Source organism: Delphinus delphis, chromosome 8 (genome assembly GCF_949987515.2).
Source record: "Delphinus delphis chromosome 8, mDelDel1.2, whole genome shotgun sequence".
NCBI lineage: Eukaryota > Metazoa > Chordata > Mammalia > Artiodactyla > Delphinidae > Delphinus > Delphinus delphis.
In genome coordinates this window covers 50,012,292-50,030,110 of record NC_082690.1, presented here as the reverse complement: position 1 = coordinate 50,030,110, position 17,819 = coordinate 50,012,292, and the positions used below count along the sequence as shown (strand labels likewise).

The following is a 17,819-nucleotide window of genomic DNA, read 5'->3' as shown; positions in this document are numbered from 1 at the left end:
TCCACAACAACGGAAGCCACCGCAATGCGAAGCCCGAGCACTGCAGTGAAGAATAGCCCTCACTTGCTGCAACTAGAGAAAGCCCGCGCGCAGCAACGAAGACCCAACAGAGCCAAAAATAAATAAATAAAATAAATTACCCCCCCCCAAACCTATCATTTAATACCTTGTTCACCCTTGGCAAAATCCTGATTAAAAGCAGGCAAGATGGCAATCTAATATTCAAAAATATTCAAAAGCAGCACTTTCAGCTGCTCTAGGCAGTGCCAATATTTCTCAGAGCGAATCTACTCTAACTACACTTTAGTTCTAAAATCAGACAAGTCTGATAAAAATAGAAACGAATGATTCTATTCTTCGTGAAATAAGACAAATTATGCTTTGGGAGAAAATAATTTGCTATAAAGTATAAAATGTTTTAATATTTATATCTTATAATAAAACCATGACATGTTTATAAACACTCTATCAAGCATTTTTACAATGGGGCCACCGCTGACAACTGGAAACGCAATAAATATGCAAAGACACACTGAGTATGAAATATACATCTTGATTTTATAATCGTGTGTGCTTTATTTTTTACACAAATGGAATGGAAGTGTCGAATATTTACACTTAACAGGAGTGTAAGCTGTGCAGTGTCTCTGTAAACTCCAGCCCAGGCAAGGAGTATGTTTCCCTCCCTCCCATCCGGCACTACAGCTCAATGGAGAAGCATCCTGTCAGAGAGAAGCACAAAACTGTCATATCGAAATCTCACGCATACAGCCTGGTGCACTCAGAAGTTAAGACACATTTAGGAAACACAGATTCAAAAAGGAGAGAAGAAAAGTTTGCCATCTCATTGGGAGTCAACCTTGTCATTTGGTAGTCTGTCCTCCTGAGTTGCTAGGGAGCTTCTGTAGTCTATCTTTTAGATGATCTTTGTCTAAATCATTCACCTTAGTTTATCCTCAGCTGCTACAAGAAACTGCACAGCTGTACAAGAAATGATTTCCGAAGCACAGTTTTCAGTGAGGAAGGATATTTACAGACTAAAGTGTGTGTGTGGGTTTCCATCCACATTCATTTGTACCCAATGTAGTATGTGTATACATGATAGACATACCACATATACCATACGTACAGAGAAGTAAAATGTATATCCACAGAATTCTGTAGGGAGTCCTCTTTCAAATCAGTTGTCATGGGAGGTACTCCACATACTCTAAGGGAAATGTCCCCTTTTGTCCTCTTTAGGAGCGACAGATTACTATGATAAACTTAGGAAGTAGCCTGAGTCTTTGACTTAAATATTTTTGTAGGAATTTAGGCAGGACCAAGACAGGAAAAAAGAGATGTAATTTCACCAGCAAGTCCATTCAATCTCACCAGAGCAATCACCAGCTGAAAAGCAGAGGGAGCTTCACATGAAAATAGGAAAAAGAAAGCTTATGAATGGAGAAAAAGTCTCTCTCCAAACCAAGGTGATGGCATGGCTTCCATGAGAAGGAAGAGGTTTGGTGTCAGAATAATTGCTGGGGCCAGAGTCTGCCTTTATTGAAAGGAAGTGTCCTCAGAGCCGTGGGATGGTGCTGGGAGCAGGCTCACTTTGGACCAGGCTTCAGGCAGAGGCACCCAGGTGCCGGCAGGGCCCAGAGCACGTGCATCATCACTGCCAGGGCAGCGGTGCAGGCTGGCTCAGTGAGGTGTGATGGAGCTGGCTCCAGTGCAGGACCTCATTCAGGCTCAGCTTTGCCTTCTGGGCTGCCTGGGTGAGACGGCGACCCAAAGAATTTGTGTCGTTAGTCCACTGTATGGACTTGCTGTCTGAATCAGCCATGAGCCCTTTTAGGACGGAAATACTAAGGAGTGGGTTATGGGAGAGGAGATGATCAGACATGTGAGAAGAGAAAGGACAGGAAAGGTGGAGGAAGAGGAAGAGGAAGGGGAGAGACTGAGAGTAAAGGAGAGATAGACAAAGAGACTGGGGATCAAAGGGGAGGGAGAAAAGAAGGAATGCGGGAGAAAGCCAACAACTCAGAGAAGACGGGAAGGAAGGATAAAAGGAGAGGTACACAGAAGAGAGCTGGAATGAGACAGAACTAGGAGGGGAAGAGCAGAGGGAAAGAATGAGGAGAAAGAAGAGGCAAGAGCCATAGGAGCGGGGAGCTTTTCCCTGGCTCGGAGTCCTGAAGGGCTGGCAGTAGGATCTAAGACAGCTCAGAGGCACCTGAGTGCAGGCTTCGTAAAGATGGGCGCACTCAACAGAGCGAACCCAAAAGCTTGGAGCCGGGAGAAAAAGCCTGCAAAGAAGTGGCCAACAAATTCTGTGGGAGGAGAGCAGAAAAACAAATGCCCCTGCAATTAGCTGACAAATGGGATTTTGATTTTGGTAAAGCTGAGACCCCCGTGGTGCTACACATTGTACCAGAGCATGAAAAATAGCACCAGTGAGACGATCTGGCACTTTTCCGAAAGGGCCCAGCATGTGAAGGTGACGTTGCGCCCCCAGCAAGCCTTCAGATTGGAGAGAGCTCTCGACAAAGTTTGCAGTGTTAGCACCAGTCTGGCCCCAGGCTCCAAGTGCATTTGCACCAGTTGTAATCTGGGTAACTTTCATGCCATTTCCACACAAGTCGTCAGATTTGCTGCAAAACACACTGGTTCACTGGAGCCGTAGAGACCTCAACATTGGGAAGCGCAAGACAACACAACAAATGGAGGTGTAAATTCTACAGGAAAAGACCCTCTCTCACCAATTGGCTTGGTGATTCTTCAAGCAAATATATATGTATATATATATTTATATAAATCTACATAAAAAAATCAGTGCAAATGCCAATTCTAATCAGAAGCATCTACACTAGGAAAATAAATAATTATATTACTACAAAACCAAGGGTTGGTGGGTTCAATCTGATTGTACTCAGCCACAGCAATACTTAAGATTAAATGGAAAGCACATCACATGACCCATGGAAACATCTATTCATTAGTGACAGTCCTTTACATAAATGGTTGCATGCTTAGTTGAGAAACCAAAGAAGTCATCATGGCGGCCTAAAAGTCGAGCTGGGATCAGGAATGGCATTCTGGTGGCAGAAAACTTCTGGGAGTAAGACTGATGAAAGCAGGCCTTGACCTGAAACTGGCGAATTGCAGACATGGACACATTTTTGACATTTTGAGCGCTCCAAGGAAGTCTTGGGAAATTTAACTTTCATCAGAGGGAAAAATGCACTGCTAGCCCTTCCATTGGTAAAGGTAGCCTCAAGACTATAGGTAGATGCATGACTTTGCATTTTTGTGTTTGTTTTGGTGACTGCAGCCGGGCAGACAGTGGTAGTTTAGTGTAAGACGAATAATGCTTGCTTTTGGAAAGAGACCCTCATTCTGAGCTCTGATGTTCTTACTGTGAAGAAGCCCCATCACTGCTGATGGCTGTCTCTTGCTCTCCCATCGCAGCCTGCATGCTGGTTTGCTGCACAGTGTGGCAGAATCCCTGCCAGGTCTGATGTACCCCAGAGATAAGGCGATGGGGCTTAGTTTGGGCATGTATACAACCCAGAGTTGAGTAGTTATTGAGATCACTGAAAAGTCTCTCTCTAAACGCCCTGGGCACAAGCAATGCTGATGTCACCAATGGCTCTAAAGTGGGATATAGGCTTCGGGAGGTTTCTTTTTGTAAATCGTCATTATTATAATTGCTAAAAAATAAACTTGGTCCAGGCGCATCCCCCAAGAAAGGCAGTTCAGTTGGTTGAGCTCAAAGTCATTAATGGTCTTTCCTGATGGTTCTATCTCTTTGTCCGGTACACAGAAAAAAAAGTCTGTACCCCTCACGCCCCCCCAACCAGATGCTTCCCTTCTCTCTCTCTTCCTCAGAGAAATAGTGCATTTTGGGGCAGATCTCTCCATGGCTCTATACCTTCTCTGGCTATTACAAAACCCTCAGTTACTTGTGAAACAGACAAAAAAAAAGTCCTAATTATTCATGATGGCCAAAATACTAAATGATCCTTTAAGAACTGTATGTAAGTTAACTAGGAACAACATTATTCAACTATTTGCATGGCAGGCCCAGGTTGTTTAACAAGAGAAAAGCAAAAGCAAAAACTTCCCTTCACATCATTTGCATGAGTTTGTCTCTGAAAGCCATCAGCTTAAAAAAATGCATTAACCAAATGTCCTCCAAAAATATTCATGAGGGTAACTCATTAAGGGATGTGCTCCATGGGAGTGTATCACTAACGTGGAAGGGAGATCATGGGAGGTAAGTGAGGGAGAAGTCTTTGTCAGGCTTCAGAAGGAACTCAGATGCTCTCAATGGATCATTGGCAACAAAAGGGAGAGTGCAGCTTTCTGGTGTTGAATTGGACCATCTGCAGATAGTGCATACATTTAGTCTTTCAATGAATTAATCTTTACAAAATATTTCACAAAACTTCTTTAACCTATAGAAATTCATTTCTATACATTTAATATATTTTTATTATATAAATTATTCTCATCTTTAGTGCCTTCTTTAAGTTTATAAATGGCAAAATAGACGATAAACAATCATAAAGCTAACCCCAGGTGGAATCCCCTCCTCTCAGTGAGGTCAGTCCTCCACACACTCGTAAATTTTATGAAATGCTTGTCTTTGCAGATGCCAGGAAAAGAAACTACACACTTATCCTTCCCTGATATTATGCCGTCTCCAAAGGGACTCCTTTCTTTTTTTCCCTTCGTTCTTTCTTTTGCTTGTTAAGAAATCAAAGGAGGTGCATAGTTATAAAATTCGAAGTGTACCAATTACAGATGTGGGTAATGGGAAGGTTGGTGAAGTTCAAGTGCTGGCAACTTTTCTTTAAAGCAAAAAACACAGGGAGCTCAGCAGCTAAATCAGCTCTGGACATCTGCTGGGTGAGGAGGCTGCCCATCGCTTGGGCACAAAGCCCGTCAGAGGTTCATCCCTACCCCTGGCACTCTGAGCAAAGCAAAGCCTTCCCGCGTACTGCACTGTCTTTTCTGTCCCACCCTTTGGCCCCTCCTTCTCCTTCATGGCTTCACACAGTTTGTGTTGTACATTCATAAGAATTCACATTGACTGCAAAAACATAAATGCAACAGAAACATAAAAGCCTCCAAGTAGTGTATTATATATATTTTGTTCTTCTAAATGCTCTTCTGTCATTGTTGGAGGTGCAGTGGCTAATTTATAACTTCTCCTTTGAGGGAATCCAGATGAAAGGCCCAGATTGCTCTTCAATAACAAGCTTGCATTGGTTATAGATATCTTCTAAGGTGTCACCTTGGACAATAGCTAGAACAAAAGCAAACACACTGGAGTTAGGAATCACTCGCTGGCTGGTGAAGAACCACCATCGATCACGCAGCAGAAGCTCAAAGAGTGACAGACAAACTCATCAGGAAGCTTAATATTACTTTTTATTAGTAAGAAAAAGCAGAAATTCACTTAAGCAAAGTCACAACAATGATTTAAAAAAACCCTTACAAGGCACGTCCTAGATTGGTAATAAATGCACCATGGGCTTCCTACTTTCTACATGTTGCTCTGTAGTTCTGCATAATGAATCATTCATTTATTTAAATTTTATGGGTGTGTACTCTGGGCCAGGCACTGAGCTAGGCAGTGATCAATTTTCAGATTGAGAGCTCCCTGTTACCAAAGAAAGCCAGACTTATATTCTCCGTACTGTACTTATTTTGTAAGGGGCAGAAATTCAAATATTTTAGACACAGAGGAAATAATAAAGATTTTAGAAGAAACTTTAGTTAATCTCCTCAACCCCCAAAACCTTTAAAAGAAAACCCCATTCATTCTCCAAGTAATCTGGTAAATCGAGATTTTACCTTACAGGGCTGTTTGTAGTGAGAATACCTTATGGGCAACTACTTGTAAAAAACATAAAAATAGGAGGAAACAAACAAACTGTGTATTACCTAAAACACCAAGTCACTTACAGTAGATTTAAATACATTTTATTATCTCCTTTGAACAGCAGCTATCTTGTAGATAGATATCCCAAACACATCAGTCCTATCCGTATGACACTAGGGCTTAAAAATAAACTGTGACTGAAACATGGTTTAGATCTGCAAAAACAATCCTCAGAATGTATTGATTATGATATTTTATTCCTGAATATAAACCACTGGTCAAAATGTACATTGTTTTCATTTAAAAGAACATCTTGGATGTTCTTTTAGGATGAAACATAACTCATATCTTTGTTATTAACCAAAATTTTACTTAAGATTTACCCAATTCAACATATTTGCAAACTGCTAAGCCCATGGCATTTTCATATTCTGAGTGAAAGAAAAAAGAAAACACCAAACTTCATGCAAGGTAACTCAGGAGGAAAGTTCTTGCTTTTAAACCATCAGTGGTAAGGCAAATTCCATAAAGTCTGATGGCTCTTTGGATCTGATCAGTGTTTCATGAACGCATGTTAAGGATAAAGAACCCAGGACGTGATACCCAGGACAAAATATCCCCCCAAATTCATGTTTCCAAGGAAATATTTAAAAAGAAAAAAAAAGTTTTGCATTGAGACTTGACATGGAATTAATTGAAATACAGAAAGTGTTTCAACATTTTCTTCAAGTGCTGCTAATGGGGAGACAGACCCATAGGTCCCGGAAGCAAAGGACAGAGGCCCTGGGCTTGCTTCCCAAGAGTAACTGCTTTGGATGGTACACATTTTGAGCCTTGAAAGTTTCTTTTTCAAATTTTCTGATGATCTCAGGGAGAGAAGCTGAATGAGGTATTAATGCTTAAAATCTCCTTAATAGCAGGAGATAGCTCAGTGGCATCTGCCACTCACGGTTTCGGGTAGGGCCAGTGGGAACCTGGAAGCTGAATCCAGAGAAGAAAGAAACCAGAGTTTTGGATCAAATGGAAGTAGAAGGAAATAAGGGGTTTTTAGCAGGAAGGTCTTAGGGCCCAGGTACACCAGGCCCAGAGCCCTCTCTATACCAAATGTCAGACAATTTATCTCCTTTCTCACAGCACAAATGTAAATGAAGTTTTACCTGTAAAATATTCTCCAAATTCTTGTTCTAGCTTAATTGCACGGTCATAGGTTTTCTTGGCTTGTTCCTCTGTTAAACGCTTATTCATCTCCCTGGGAAAATGAGAGTTTGCTATTAGAACACAAAGGGAACATACCAAATCCTGAAACACTACAATGCATGGCGAAAATGAGTCCTGCAGGAAGCCTAGTGTAATCTTAGCAGCAGCAGTCTCCTATTCCTCTTTGCTGGAATATTTTCAGCCACTAAGACTCCCTCCCAGGGGGCTCACTCTCTCGGAGGGCAGTCTCTTGGTCCCACATGGGACTGAAGCAGGATCTGTTCCGTCATGATTTCCAGTCACTGGTTCTGTCCTCTGCAGCCCCGCAGAGTAGGACTGAACTTCCTTCCTCCATGTCAGGCCCTTGGGTCTTTAAGTCAAGTGCTGATGTGTCTCTCGAGGCTTCCGCTCTTCCAGCAAAAACTGTCCTGCTTCCTTCATCTATTCTCTCATTGGATATAATTTCCAAATCCTAACTTCCTGGCCACCCTTCCTTAGACTTTGTTCTCATCTATCTCAACCTCTTTTAAACATGGGATGTAGAATTGAACGCAATCTTCTAGGGTGGCCAGAGGGAGGAGAGGAGATGGAGAGAAGGGAAGAAACATCACAGCCTTTCAGAGCTCATTATATCTAAGAGAACAAGACTTGACTGTTCTCAGGTCCTGACCTCGCAGAAAGCTTTGATCTCTCGACTCTCCCATCCTCCCCAAGGGCTGCTGTTCACCTTCAATGTGGGCAGGAGACATGTGGAGTGGAGAAAGAGACAGTGTTTCCAACGAATTATAGAAAATGTGACAGGCCCCTCAGGCGTGTGTATCTTTCAGGCCGAAAAAGCATTCTGTAGCTTGCACGGCTCAACTTCTGCAAACAGTGAGGCATGCCTATAGCAACAAGAGCCCTGAACTTCCTCTGTTTTTATAATCAGTGGAATTTCAAGGAGCTGCTAAAGATGGCTTGAATTAAAGATACAGAGAGAAAGGAACAATCAAAAGCGCTGGGACCAAAATATTTTCAAACAGACTCTAAGCAAGTCATATCAAATAGTGAGCCAGAGAGAGGAGCTTGGCAAGAAGGAATCTCCGATGCTTATTTTGTTTATTTTTTGTTCGGACAGAAGAACGGGCTGTAAAGGAATTACGCTGGGCATTCTCTGTCCTTCTTTCTGTTAGTCTGTCAACCACTGGTGTATCATTAACTGTATGTTAGTGCTGCTTAATCAATCGTAAGATTATTTAAATCCAATCTAGTCTCAAGGACAAATTGAGGAGGGAGGAAAAGGGAGAATAACCTAATCTATTGATTCCCAACCAGTGTCAGCTTTATCCTCTCATGTCCTCTAGGTGTTAACATTTTTTGCCAACCAAAGTCTACTTATTAAGTAAGAATTATTTTATCTTCCCATTTTTCTTAATCAAAGACTGACAATCATTGCCTCTGATCATCATAAGAATACCAGTGTGACTGTACTGATAAAAGTTCAGCTAAGAGCAAAGACAGTTTGGTTGGTCCATCGGGAGGCATCGCAGGTACAGGTAGAATTTTGAAGGCATTGCTGCTTTCGCATGTCACTTTAGGATGCCAGATATCTGGGTCTTGAGCATGTAGTCTCAGGTTAATTCCTTTTTCAGAGCAAGTAACTGAGGTCAGAAGTAGTAAAGGAACTTGCCTAAGGTAAAAGAGTGAATTTGATGTAAGAACTCAAAGGTTTTTTTTTTTTGGAAACCAATTTTTAGTGAAATAGACTTTCCAGTATGCCAAGACTTTCTTTCAAAAGAGGCCCTTATTTAGAAAAACACAAAACAAAACAGAAGTCTGACACTAACACAATTCTGGACTTGATGTTGATGGCTGCAATATACAGAAGCGGGAGTTTCCTGAAGTCTTGTTGTTGAAGTAAACTCATCTTCAACTGAGGGATGGTATCTATAATTCTCTTCCTAAACAGCACTAGCCCTAGAAGCTTTGAGTGGCTGTCACTCTTGGGTGGCAGGAGATGCTGGGCTAAACCAAGGTATCTTCTCACAGAAAGAAAGTGTTTTGCTCCAGATGTCAAGAAATCATGTAGTTCTGGTTCTTCTTTGACTTCCCTGGCCCATACTGGTCTGTCTTCTCTGAATTCCCTTTGCGTTTATTGTAGCAATACTGAATTTAGGATTTTATCCTCCAATACATGAACTTGTTTTGTCTCCCTGCCCAATCTGCTAGTTCTTTGAGGGCGGAGACCATGGCTTGTTCACTAGCATGTGGCATGGAGCTGAGTCAACACTTAACTTACTGAATGAATAAGTGAATGAAGAAATGAAACAATGAATGACTGGAGAGCTAGACAAACACTTATGATACAGTTGAAGACAGAAGTAAACACAGGCCATCATGGGAGCAAGAAGGTAAAAGCAGATTGGGGTGGAAGTGTGGGGAGCCACAGGAAAGCTTCTTATCGCCATGGGATGGGGGTGAGGAATAGAAGTCACATGGCGGGTACAATGTAAAAAAACACCTGTTTCATATACGCCCTTGATTTTATGCTCCTCTGAAGAGTCAGCTACGTATGTGCTAATAAGTGCTGTGGTTTGATGTGGATGATGCACTTGAGAATAATGTGTGTGATGATCTATCAGTGCCTAAATGTGGCAGCTGCCACGCTTTTGTTCCAGGTGACCTAGCCTTCACCCCTCCCTGTGGAATGGGCAATTCATGCCAGCTTTGCTCCTCAAGTAAAACCCTCAGAAAAAGAGTGAGCTAGAAAGGAAGCATCTAGCATTTCCTAATAAGATCACATTGGTTTGAATGTCACCGTTACGGCACTACACATATGGCTGCAGCAAATGATGTCAGAGTCACTATCTCATTGTGGAGTCCAGCCTTCAGCAGGTTTGATTTTCCTTGATGATACATGGCCGTGACAGGGCCCTAAGGCAAAACTAAACAAGGCATCTCATAGTTGTGGAAAGCAGTAGACCTTCTCCTACTGAGAACATCCCCCAGTGTTGCACTGAACCAAATGTGCAGCTGCGGATTCTCCCTCAGGCCTCCCTTTCCCCGGAAGCCACTTATCCCATTGCATGTTTACGATGTGAAAACTTATTTTTCTATTTCTGAAACGGGCCTTTAAGATGCAGTTCCCAGGAGGTGGGGGCCATATTTCTATGCTTCTTATTAATGTTAGCAGTACTAATAACATTTACGAGGCCCTTCTCAGATTATAAATCACTTTTACTCAAGGAAATTTGTGGTTCCTTAATTCACTTTGCTCAATGCCCAACACAGTAGCTTACAAGAGGAGGAATTTAATATGTACCATTAGGGATAATACTATCAACAACCATTATTTTATCTTCAACACATATTTTTCCACAGTGCTAGCTGTGGGCAAAGCTCTTTATGATATATAAAGAGGTATTAGTACCTAATTAGTACCTAATTTAGGTATTAATACCTAAATTCATGGGGCAGAAGGTACTAAGAGTGACCTCCTGACTTTATTTTTTCATCCTGGTAAGAACTTTGTCCATCTTTTATTTATGGGAGTCTATTCTGCTTTTAAGATATATCTCTGGCAATTTTCCTAGAGATCGACTATGTATTTAACTTAATTCTCTTAGACTGCAATTCCAGCTACTGTCGCTTCTTCCTTCTAGAGAAGGTGCCGAATAATTGGTCGATATCCTCTACAGGTAACTGCTTTCTCCTCTGGGATGAATGATTTCATTTTCTTTGGTCTTTCCATAAACACTGTTTTCTAGTACTCTGTGGTTCACTTCTGAACCCTGCCAAATGCTCTAATGTCTTGAGGCCCAAATGGAGGCATATTTGGGCAAAGCTCTTACAATGGACACACTGGTGTCATCTCTTGTGGCCTCTTGGAAATGGCACTGTTTACATGGTTTGTAATGATAAAATAGTCTTATTCCTCTTACAATAAAGTAACTTGAAATCTTTTATAGTAATAATAGCTACCATTTAGTGAGTGCTTATTATATGCCAAAGACCATATGGAGAACTCTACATTCAAGACGCTGTTTAACCTTGACACTAGCTCTATGAGGTCTGCATCATCAATGTGCTTAGTTTAGAGGTGAGGAACTAAATCTTACAGATGTTAAGCAAATTGCCTGAGCTCACATAACTGAACAGTGGCAAAGGAAAGAACCAAACCTAGCCTGATTAATTTTCAAGTCCCTGCTCTTAGCCTTTTTGCTCTGCTACTTTTATGGCTACTGCAGCGTCACTTTTGTATGAGAGTGGTCTACAAAATAATGCCACCAATTTGTATCAAATTGGCACAAAAAATATTGTTACTTTACAGCCAGATCATGAATATCTGCCCATTTTGTTTACTGATTTTTGCAGGAAGATATTTTACACATTCGCTTAAAGATAAAAAGAACAAAAAAATCCAAGTCATGCATTTTCCCCTTGTTTATAAATGTACACAGGTCTGGAGGTTTTGGTTAAGCTTGTAGATGTTTTACTGAAAGGCCACTAAGAAAACGCCCTATTAAGGATAGTGGTCTACATAACATGAGGTTTTAATTAAGAAACATGAGAATTCTATGCTATAACAACGTGAAATGCCAATGCAAAGAGTCTAAAATATTGTTTGCTCCCTCTATGAAAACCCACACATTTAAAAAAATTTACTAGTGGAACTGCTCTCCAAAGTAAGAGATAATTTAAAGATGATTGCTTCCTATCATTTGGAAAGCAAAGCAAGATAAAACAAAAACAAACCAAACCAACCTACCTTCAAAACTGCAAGACAAAATGAAAATATCACACACACAAAAACAACTTGTGAAATGAAAACAAAAATCAAGAAACATTAGTGAAGACATTTTATGGAATTATTGACATTATGTCTCTAGTGGTTCAAAAGAACTTTCACCTATCATTAAAAAAGGGAATTCTTAAAAAAAAAAAATCAACAATGGCAGTTCCCATTTGTAAGCATTTATGACAAAGAGCTGTTAACAATTTGCTCTGTCGTACGGAACAGGGGGCTGGATGAAGGCCGCCGCTGTCCTCCACTTACATCAGAGGTTCCAGAGACTTGGGTTTAATGAAGATGGCAATGGGATAGAGCTGGGCAACTTGTAACCGCTTGATAGCATTTCCTGATACGTCAAGTATACAGTGTTTGCCCTGGAAGAAAGAGAAGAAAAATAATGGAGTTAATCCAGGAAGAATGATCATAATCAAACCAAAAGGAAAAAAAAAAGTAAGTATGTTTTAGAGGGAGGTAAAAGATACTGGATTTCAAATTTTTAAAAAGAATCACTGCAAAGCATAAACAAAAGTTGATATACAGGGTCATAACCAAATGTTTGCAATAATTTATATTTCTTACTCCTTTACTAAGCGTCTGTCACTGGGATAGATATTTTACATGTGTTATCCCAGTTAACTTTATTTCCTTAAATAAATACCTGATGCTCTGCACCAGGAAGCTGTGTAGCCATATGTAATATGACTGAGTCCACTCTCATGAAACGCTCATAAACCATATCTGAAAACAACTGTCAAAAAGAAATTCCTAAATTGTCAAAGAAGAAATTCCCTACCTATGAGGTACATATTATCAACTGCATTTTACGGAAGAAAAGACTAAGGCTTAAAAATACTAACTTGCCCAAAGTCTCAAACCCAAGTCTTATTGGTTGAAATAAATAGATACCTTATTGTCTCACCCTGACCAACGTTAAATCTGGAAGAATGGTAATGTGAGTTTAGAACAATCCCATAAACATCTGCTGAGTGTTTATATGTATCCTGCCTTCGATATGCTCAGTCTAGTATAAAGCAAGGACAGACACAAAGAGTTACCTTAAATATTTTATCTTAAATGTTGAGAGATAGGCTTGCATAGTGTTTAAATATCTTGTTTCTTAACAAATAAAAACCCTATTACACTATAGCACACCTCATTTAACTTGCTTTCCACTGCAATGAGTGCTCAGAGCAAGGAGCTGCTTTATAAAGTATTTCTGGAAAAACAGACACATTTGCCTCACATCATATTCTGCCTCCTGGAGGGAAATGGCTTCATTACCCCGAGGCTAAAGAGCTTTACAAAAGAAGAGAAAAAGCATACTATGCAAATAGAAATAGTCCTAAATCAATAAAAGGGGATAAAAACTCATCCATAATATCCGTGTAAAAATGAAGAGAGTCCAGTGAGTACTTGAGCTTTTATAGGAGAAACACACTAAGGTGGCTCAAGCTTTTACCACTTACATAAATTCCAAGTTTGCTATGTGTGAAATGCAGCAGTTATATAAAATGTCTAAATGCAGTTTGATTATTCACTGGCCAGAACAGTTCAAGGTAACAAAGGTTGTGTCTACGAGAATAGATGCCATTATCCGGGAAGCTGATTCGAAACAGTATGATATAGCTCAAAGAAGCCAGCTTTCCAGAGAGAAGAAAGCAGATCACCTTCTTACTGTATTCTCAGACAGACAGGAACATTTCTTGTTTAATCTTTTTCACCAATACATTACAAGGGGGGGAAAAGGTTGTGTCAAATCCAGTCAATCCAACAAATATGATTGCCTCTTAACTCTTTTTTTTCTTCTATGAAATTGGTTCTCTGTGTTCATAGGAGATTAGGATCTTTCCTTAGGCAGATCTTAAAGGTACACTGAAGTGCTTTCCTATCCTATTCTCTCTTGAACGTTCTTCTCATTTCCACGCCCATGAAATCATCAGGAGGAGGAGAATCACAGCATCTACACCTCCTCTGAGTTAAAATGTCTGCCAGCAACAGGCCAGGCAGTCCTCCCCGTCTATCTACCCCTCCACCAGGAGGATCTCGAGTTTTCAGGGAGATGAAAAGTTAACTCCTGCTAACAAAAAGAACTGAGGACCCTGATCTAAACAACGAAGAGTGACAAAGTTTTTAAAATAAATTCAATGTTGTGGCCAAAGAGAAGTGAGTCAAGGATAAAGTGAATCTCCATAAGCTTCAAGCTGTTAATTGCCTTCAGGTTTATAGCTCCCTTTCCTCCTCTCCCCGCCAGGTCAGTCTTTATTGAGATTAGAATAAAGATTAATGATCTTGCTCTAAAGGGAATCTCTGCTTAGAGGTCTTAAAAGGAATATTAAATCAAAATTTACAGCTGAAATCAGGAAAGAGTAATGACCAAAAAAATGCAGTTTGCCACCTGGGAACCTTCTTCAGGAGAGACGTAAGATGATTGGGGAACATACCCTTTCTGCTACAAATCTCACAGACTGCACACTGGTTCCATACAAGTTGTCATTGTACTGGCCGGCTTCTATAAACTTGTGCTCTTGGATGTCTTTCTCCATCTGTTCTCTGGAAATGACAAAGTGATAGTCTCTGCCATCCACCTCGTAGTCACGCTTTGGCCTCGTAGTATCTTTATAAAACAAAAAAGATGAAAATAAGGTAACTTTATACTCATAAACTTCCTTTATACATATATTTTTACACCCTCAGCATAGATATATAAAAATATGTAATATGAAGTACCATGACATAGTAAAGACTGTAAAGACTATAAAACTAGATAAAATATATGGAAATATATTTTCAGGCATCAGACAACAGGCAGTGTTGGGCTGTAATACTTAAGAGCAACACGAAGGGACTCCACATTTACTCCATTTTCATTTCCAAATGGAGAGTGTCTAGAGGTCATGTAGTGCTAGGAGACTCTGAAGTTCAGCCAGACTGTGCATTTGGTTGAGACGCCAGAAGGGCCGCATGTTATGAGGTTACTCTCGACTTACTCTAGACCCACCTTCACAAACCCTAAAACCAAGTCAAAACTGGAAGAAGCTGATTTGTCAGTAAATTATTACCTGCCAGAACAAAAACTTAATATTCTATAAAGGAAGATAACAAAATCCAGATGCCCAATAATGTAGCATCACTATGTCTAGCACATGATAAAAGATTATGGGACAAGCAAAGAAGTAAAAAAATGTCTCATATTAAAAAATGGACATGCAGTATAAATATATCCGGGGATTTTAAAAGATGTAAAATGAGACGGTCACAGTTAAGGAGGGACTAAAAGTCATCAACTCTAACCATAGATAGAAATGGTTAAACTTTTTGGTAAGAAGAGAAGGGAAAATAATTTAACGTTATAAATAAAAAAAAAACTTTAAGATAAATGTCGCATGATATCACTTATATGTGGAATCTAAGAAATACAACAAACTAGTGAATGTAACAAAAAAGAAGCAAACTCACAGATACAGAGAACAAACTAGTGGTTATGGGGGGGAGGGGCAATATTAGGGGTGAGGGGGTGGGAGGTACAAACTACTGGGTGTAAGATAGGCTCAAGGATGTATTGTACAACACTGGGAATATAGCCAATAATTTTGTAATAACTGTAAATGGAAAGTAATCTTTAAAAATTGTATTAAAAAGAAAGAATACAGGAGGGAGTAAGATACATTCTATACCTGCATTGCTCAGTGTGGTCACCAGCAGCCCCATTCAAGAGCACTTAAAATGGGGCTGGTCCATACATGTACAATACACACTGGATTTCCAAGACTTACTACCAAAAATTATGAAATACCTCAATAATTTTTATACTGATTACAATTGAAATGGTATTGTTCTGGATATATTGGGTTAAATATAATTTATCCTTAACATTAAAAAAATGTTAAAATATTTTTGATCTTTTACCCAGATATTTTTCCTAGAAATCCATCTTTAAAAATTATCAAAACTTTGGGGCTTCCCTGGTGGCGCAGTGGTTGAGAGTCCGCCTGCCGATGCAGGGGATGCGGGTTTGTGCCCCGGTCCGGGAAGATCCCACATGTCGCGGAGCGGCTGGGCCCGTGAGCCATGGCCGGAGCCTCTGCTCCACAACGGGAGAGGCCACAACAGTGAGAGGCCCGTGTACCGCAAAAAAAAAAAAAAAATCAAAACTTTGGATGAAGTTTTATCCTTAAAGATATTCACTACATTAATTTATAAATTATAAATAATTATAACACATAATTATAATTGTATTTGAGTTATAATTCATAATATTGAAAAGTAGAGAAAACCCAAAATACCCGTAAGTGAGAAAGTATTAATTATGATATAATAATCATTTAAAATAGTTATAAAATTTTAAATGATATTAAGCAAAAAATATCTATCTATCTATCTAATATGTGCATAATCATGGGAGAAAATGCATGAAAAGAAAGAATAGGTAGAAATCTATGAAAATATTAGCAGCGATGTTACTTCTGGGTACCTTGTGGGATTCTGTATTTTTATTTTCTTGTTTAACTTTTTATCATTTTCCATGTTTTGTACAATGAACATGTATTGATTTTCATAAAATAGTGCTATTAATTATAAAAAGAGAAAGAGGAGACTATGCAAGGTGGAGGGGAAGTAAAAATGGTGTTAAAGGATTTTTTTTTCTTTCAAAAGTGGAGGAACAAGCTGGGAGCTGTGACAAATGGCCTAGGGTTTGACCTGATCATTTCTATCTGGAGTCTCTCTCAGGGTATGCTCTGTGGCAAGGTCTCTTCCCAGAACCCTTGCTGGGAACAGTTTCATGAGATAGCACAGTCGTCCTAGTTCCCTCCTGCCCATGTACTACACACATGCAATTCTTGCTGTTCTTCTGTATTCCGGGAGACATTTGCAGTCTTGAAATGTAAGAGACACTTCAGAGCATAAAGCTTAAAAACTGCAGAGTGAGAAAGAAATATCTGTTGAGATCAGATTTAAGAGCTCGATGATCTAATAAATTAAAATTCCCTGGTGGGTTTGTCTATGTACACAGAAGGCCTCTATGTATTTTTATGTGACACAGTGGGAGTAGAGATGGAAGTGGTGAGTGGGTGGGTGGCAAATGGGAGGAAGGAGAGCAGATAGCCTCTTACAGGCATGTAGCCCTGAGTGTACCAGAGGGACCAGGAGACCTGATGATTGTCCATAATGACAAGAAAGCAGATTAAAGTTTGCAGTGGCCAGGAGGGTGGGTTAAAATTTTAGAATCCTTCTTGTCTGCATCTTCCCAACTCCTGAGGCTGTGAAACACTTGGGAAAGGCTATTTTGTTTTGCAATGACACACGGTCCTAAGTCATCCTGAGGTGATTTTAATAGATGGCTTTGTTTCTGATCTCTTTTCTTGTAACTGAGGGTGATCACCAGTTAGATCCATTAAACCTGCAACCTGCCTTCACTGATTGAGCTCACTGTGTTGTTACAAAAAAACCTTGCAGGTCCTCCAAGCGTCACACAACCCAAACGATGTGTTTGCCTGAACTGTTTTTCAGGAACTCAGAGTCAGCTGCGTCCAGTTCGAGCTTGAGCTGGTTAAGACCACCGACCCTCCAACTGGGCAAGTGCCAATGTCCACTTGGTGACCTGACATCAGGGGGTCCCAAACTCCACCCTCAGAACATGCTAATGCTGTGATTTTCTGAACATGCTTGCCATGAGGAAGCCTGTAGCTTACCTGCACCTGCACAGAATGACATTTACCTCACCTTTTTCTTATTTCCAATCACCCTTCCCCATGCTCCCCACACCTCAGACCACCCTGCTCCTTCGTCCCACAAATATCCCGTTTCTCGCCTTCGCCTTCGAGGAGGCAGCGAGTCTGAGAGTCTGAGATTCGTTCTCCAATCTCTTCACTTGGCTGCCTCGTGAATTAACCCTTTCTTTGTTGCAAACCTCGGCATCTCAGCGAACCTGGTTCGGTAATGTTATTCTATGGGAAAAAATGCTTCAGTGGCATTTCCATC

General features: G+C 40.3%; 1 protein-coding gene and 1 pseudogene across 15 annotated transcripts in view; both read right to left on the bottom strand.

The window, feature by feature from the left end:
- Positions 1-1,654: 1,654 nt before the first annotated feature.
- On the bottom strand, positions 1,655-2,574 carry LOC132429632 (uncharacterized; annotated as a pseudogene).
- Positions 2,575-5,156: 2,582 nt separating this feature from the next.
- Positions 5,157-17,819, bottom strand: part of DLG2 (discs large MAGUK scaffold protein 2) — a 929,335-nt gene continuing 916,672 nt past the window's right edge. For 14 of the 15 annotated variants that reach the window (XM_060018173.2, XM_060018175.2, XM_060018166.1 and 11 more), the window contains 4 exons: positions 14,282-14,454; positions 12,105-12,214; positions 7,030-7,121; positions 5,157-5,293 (listed from right to left, as the gene is read on the bottom strand). In XM_060018173.2, the coding sequence (XP_059874156.1) occupies positions 5,187-5,293; positions 7,030-7,121; positions 12,105-12,214; positions 14,282-14,454 (482 nt within the window). In that variant the 3' untranslated portion in view covers positions 5,157-5,186. Of the gene's footprint in view, positions 5,294-7,029; positions 7,122-12,104; positions 12,215-14,281; positions 14,455-17,819 lie in introns of those variants that run through there. The other variant, XR_009520377.1, reaches the window with a different exon arrangement.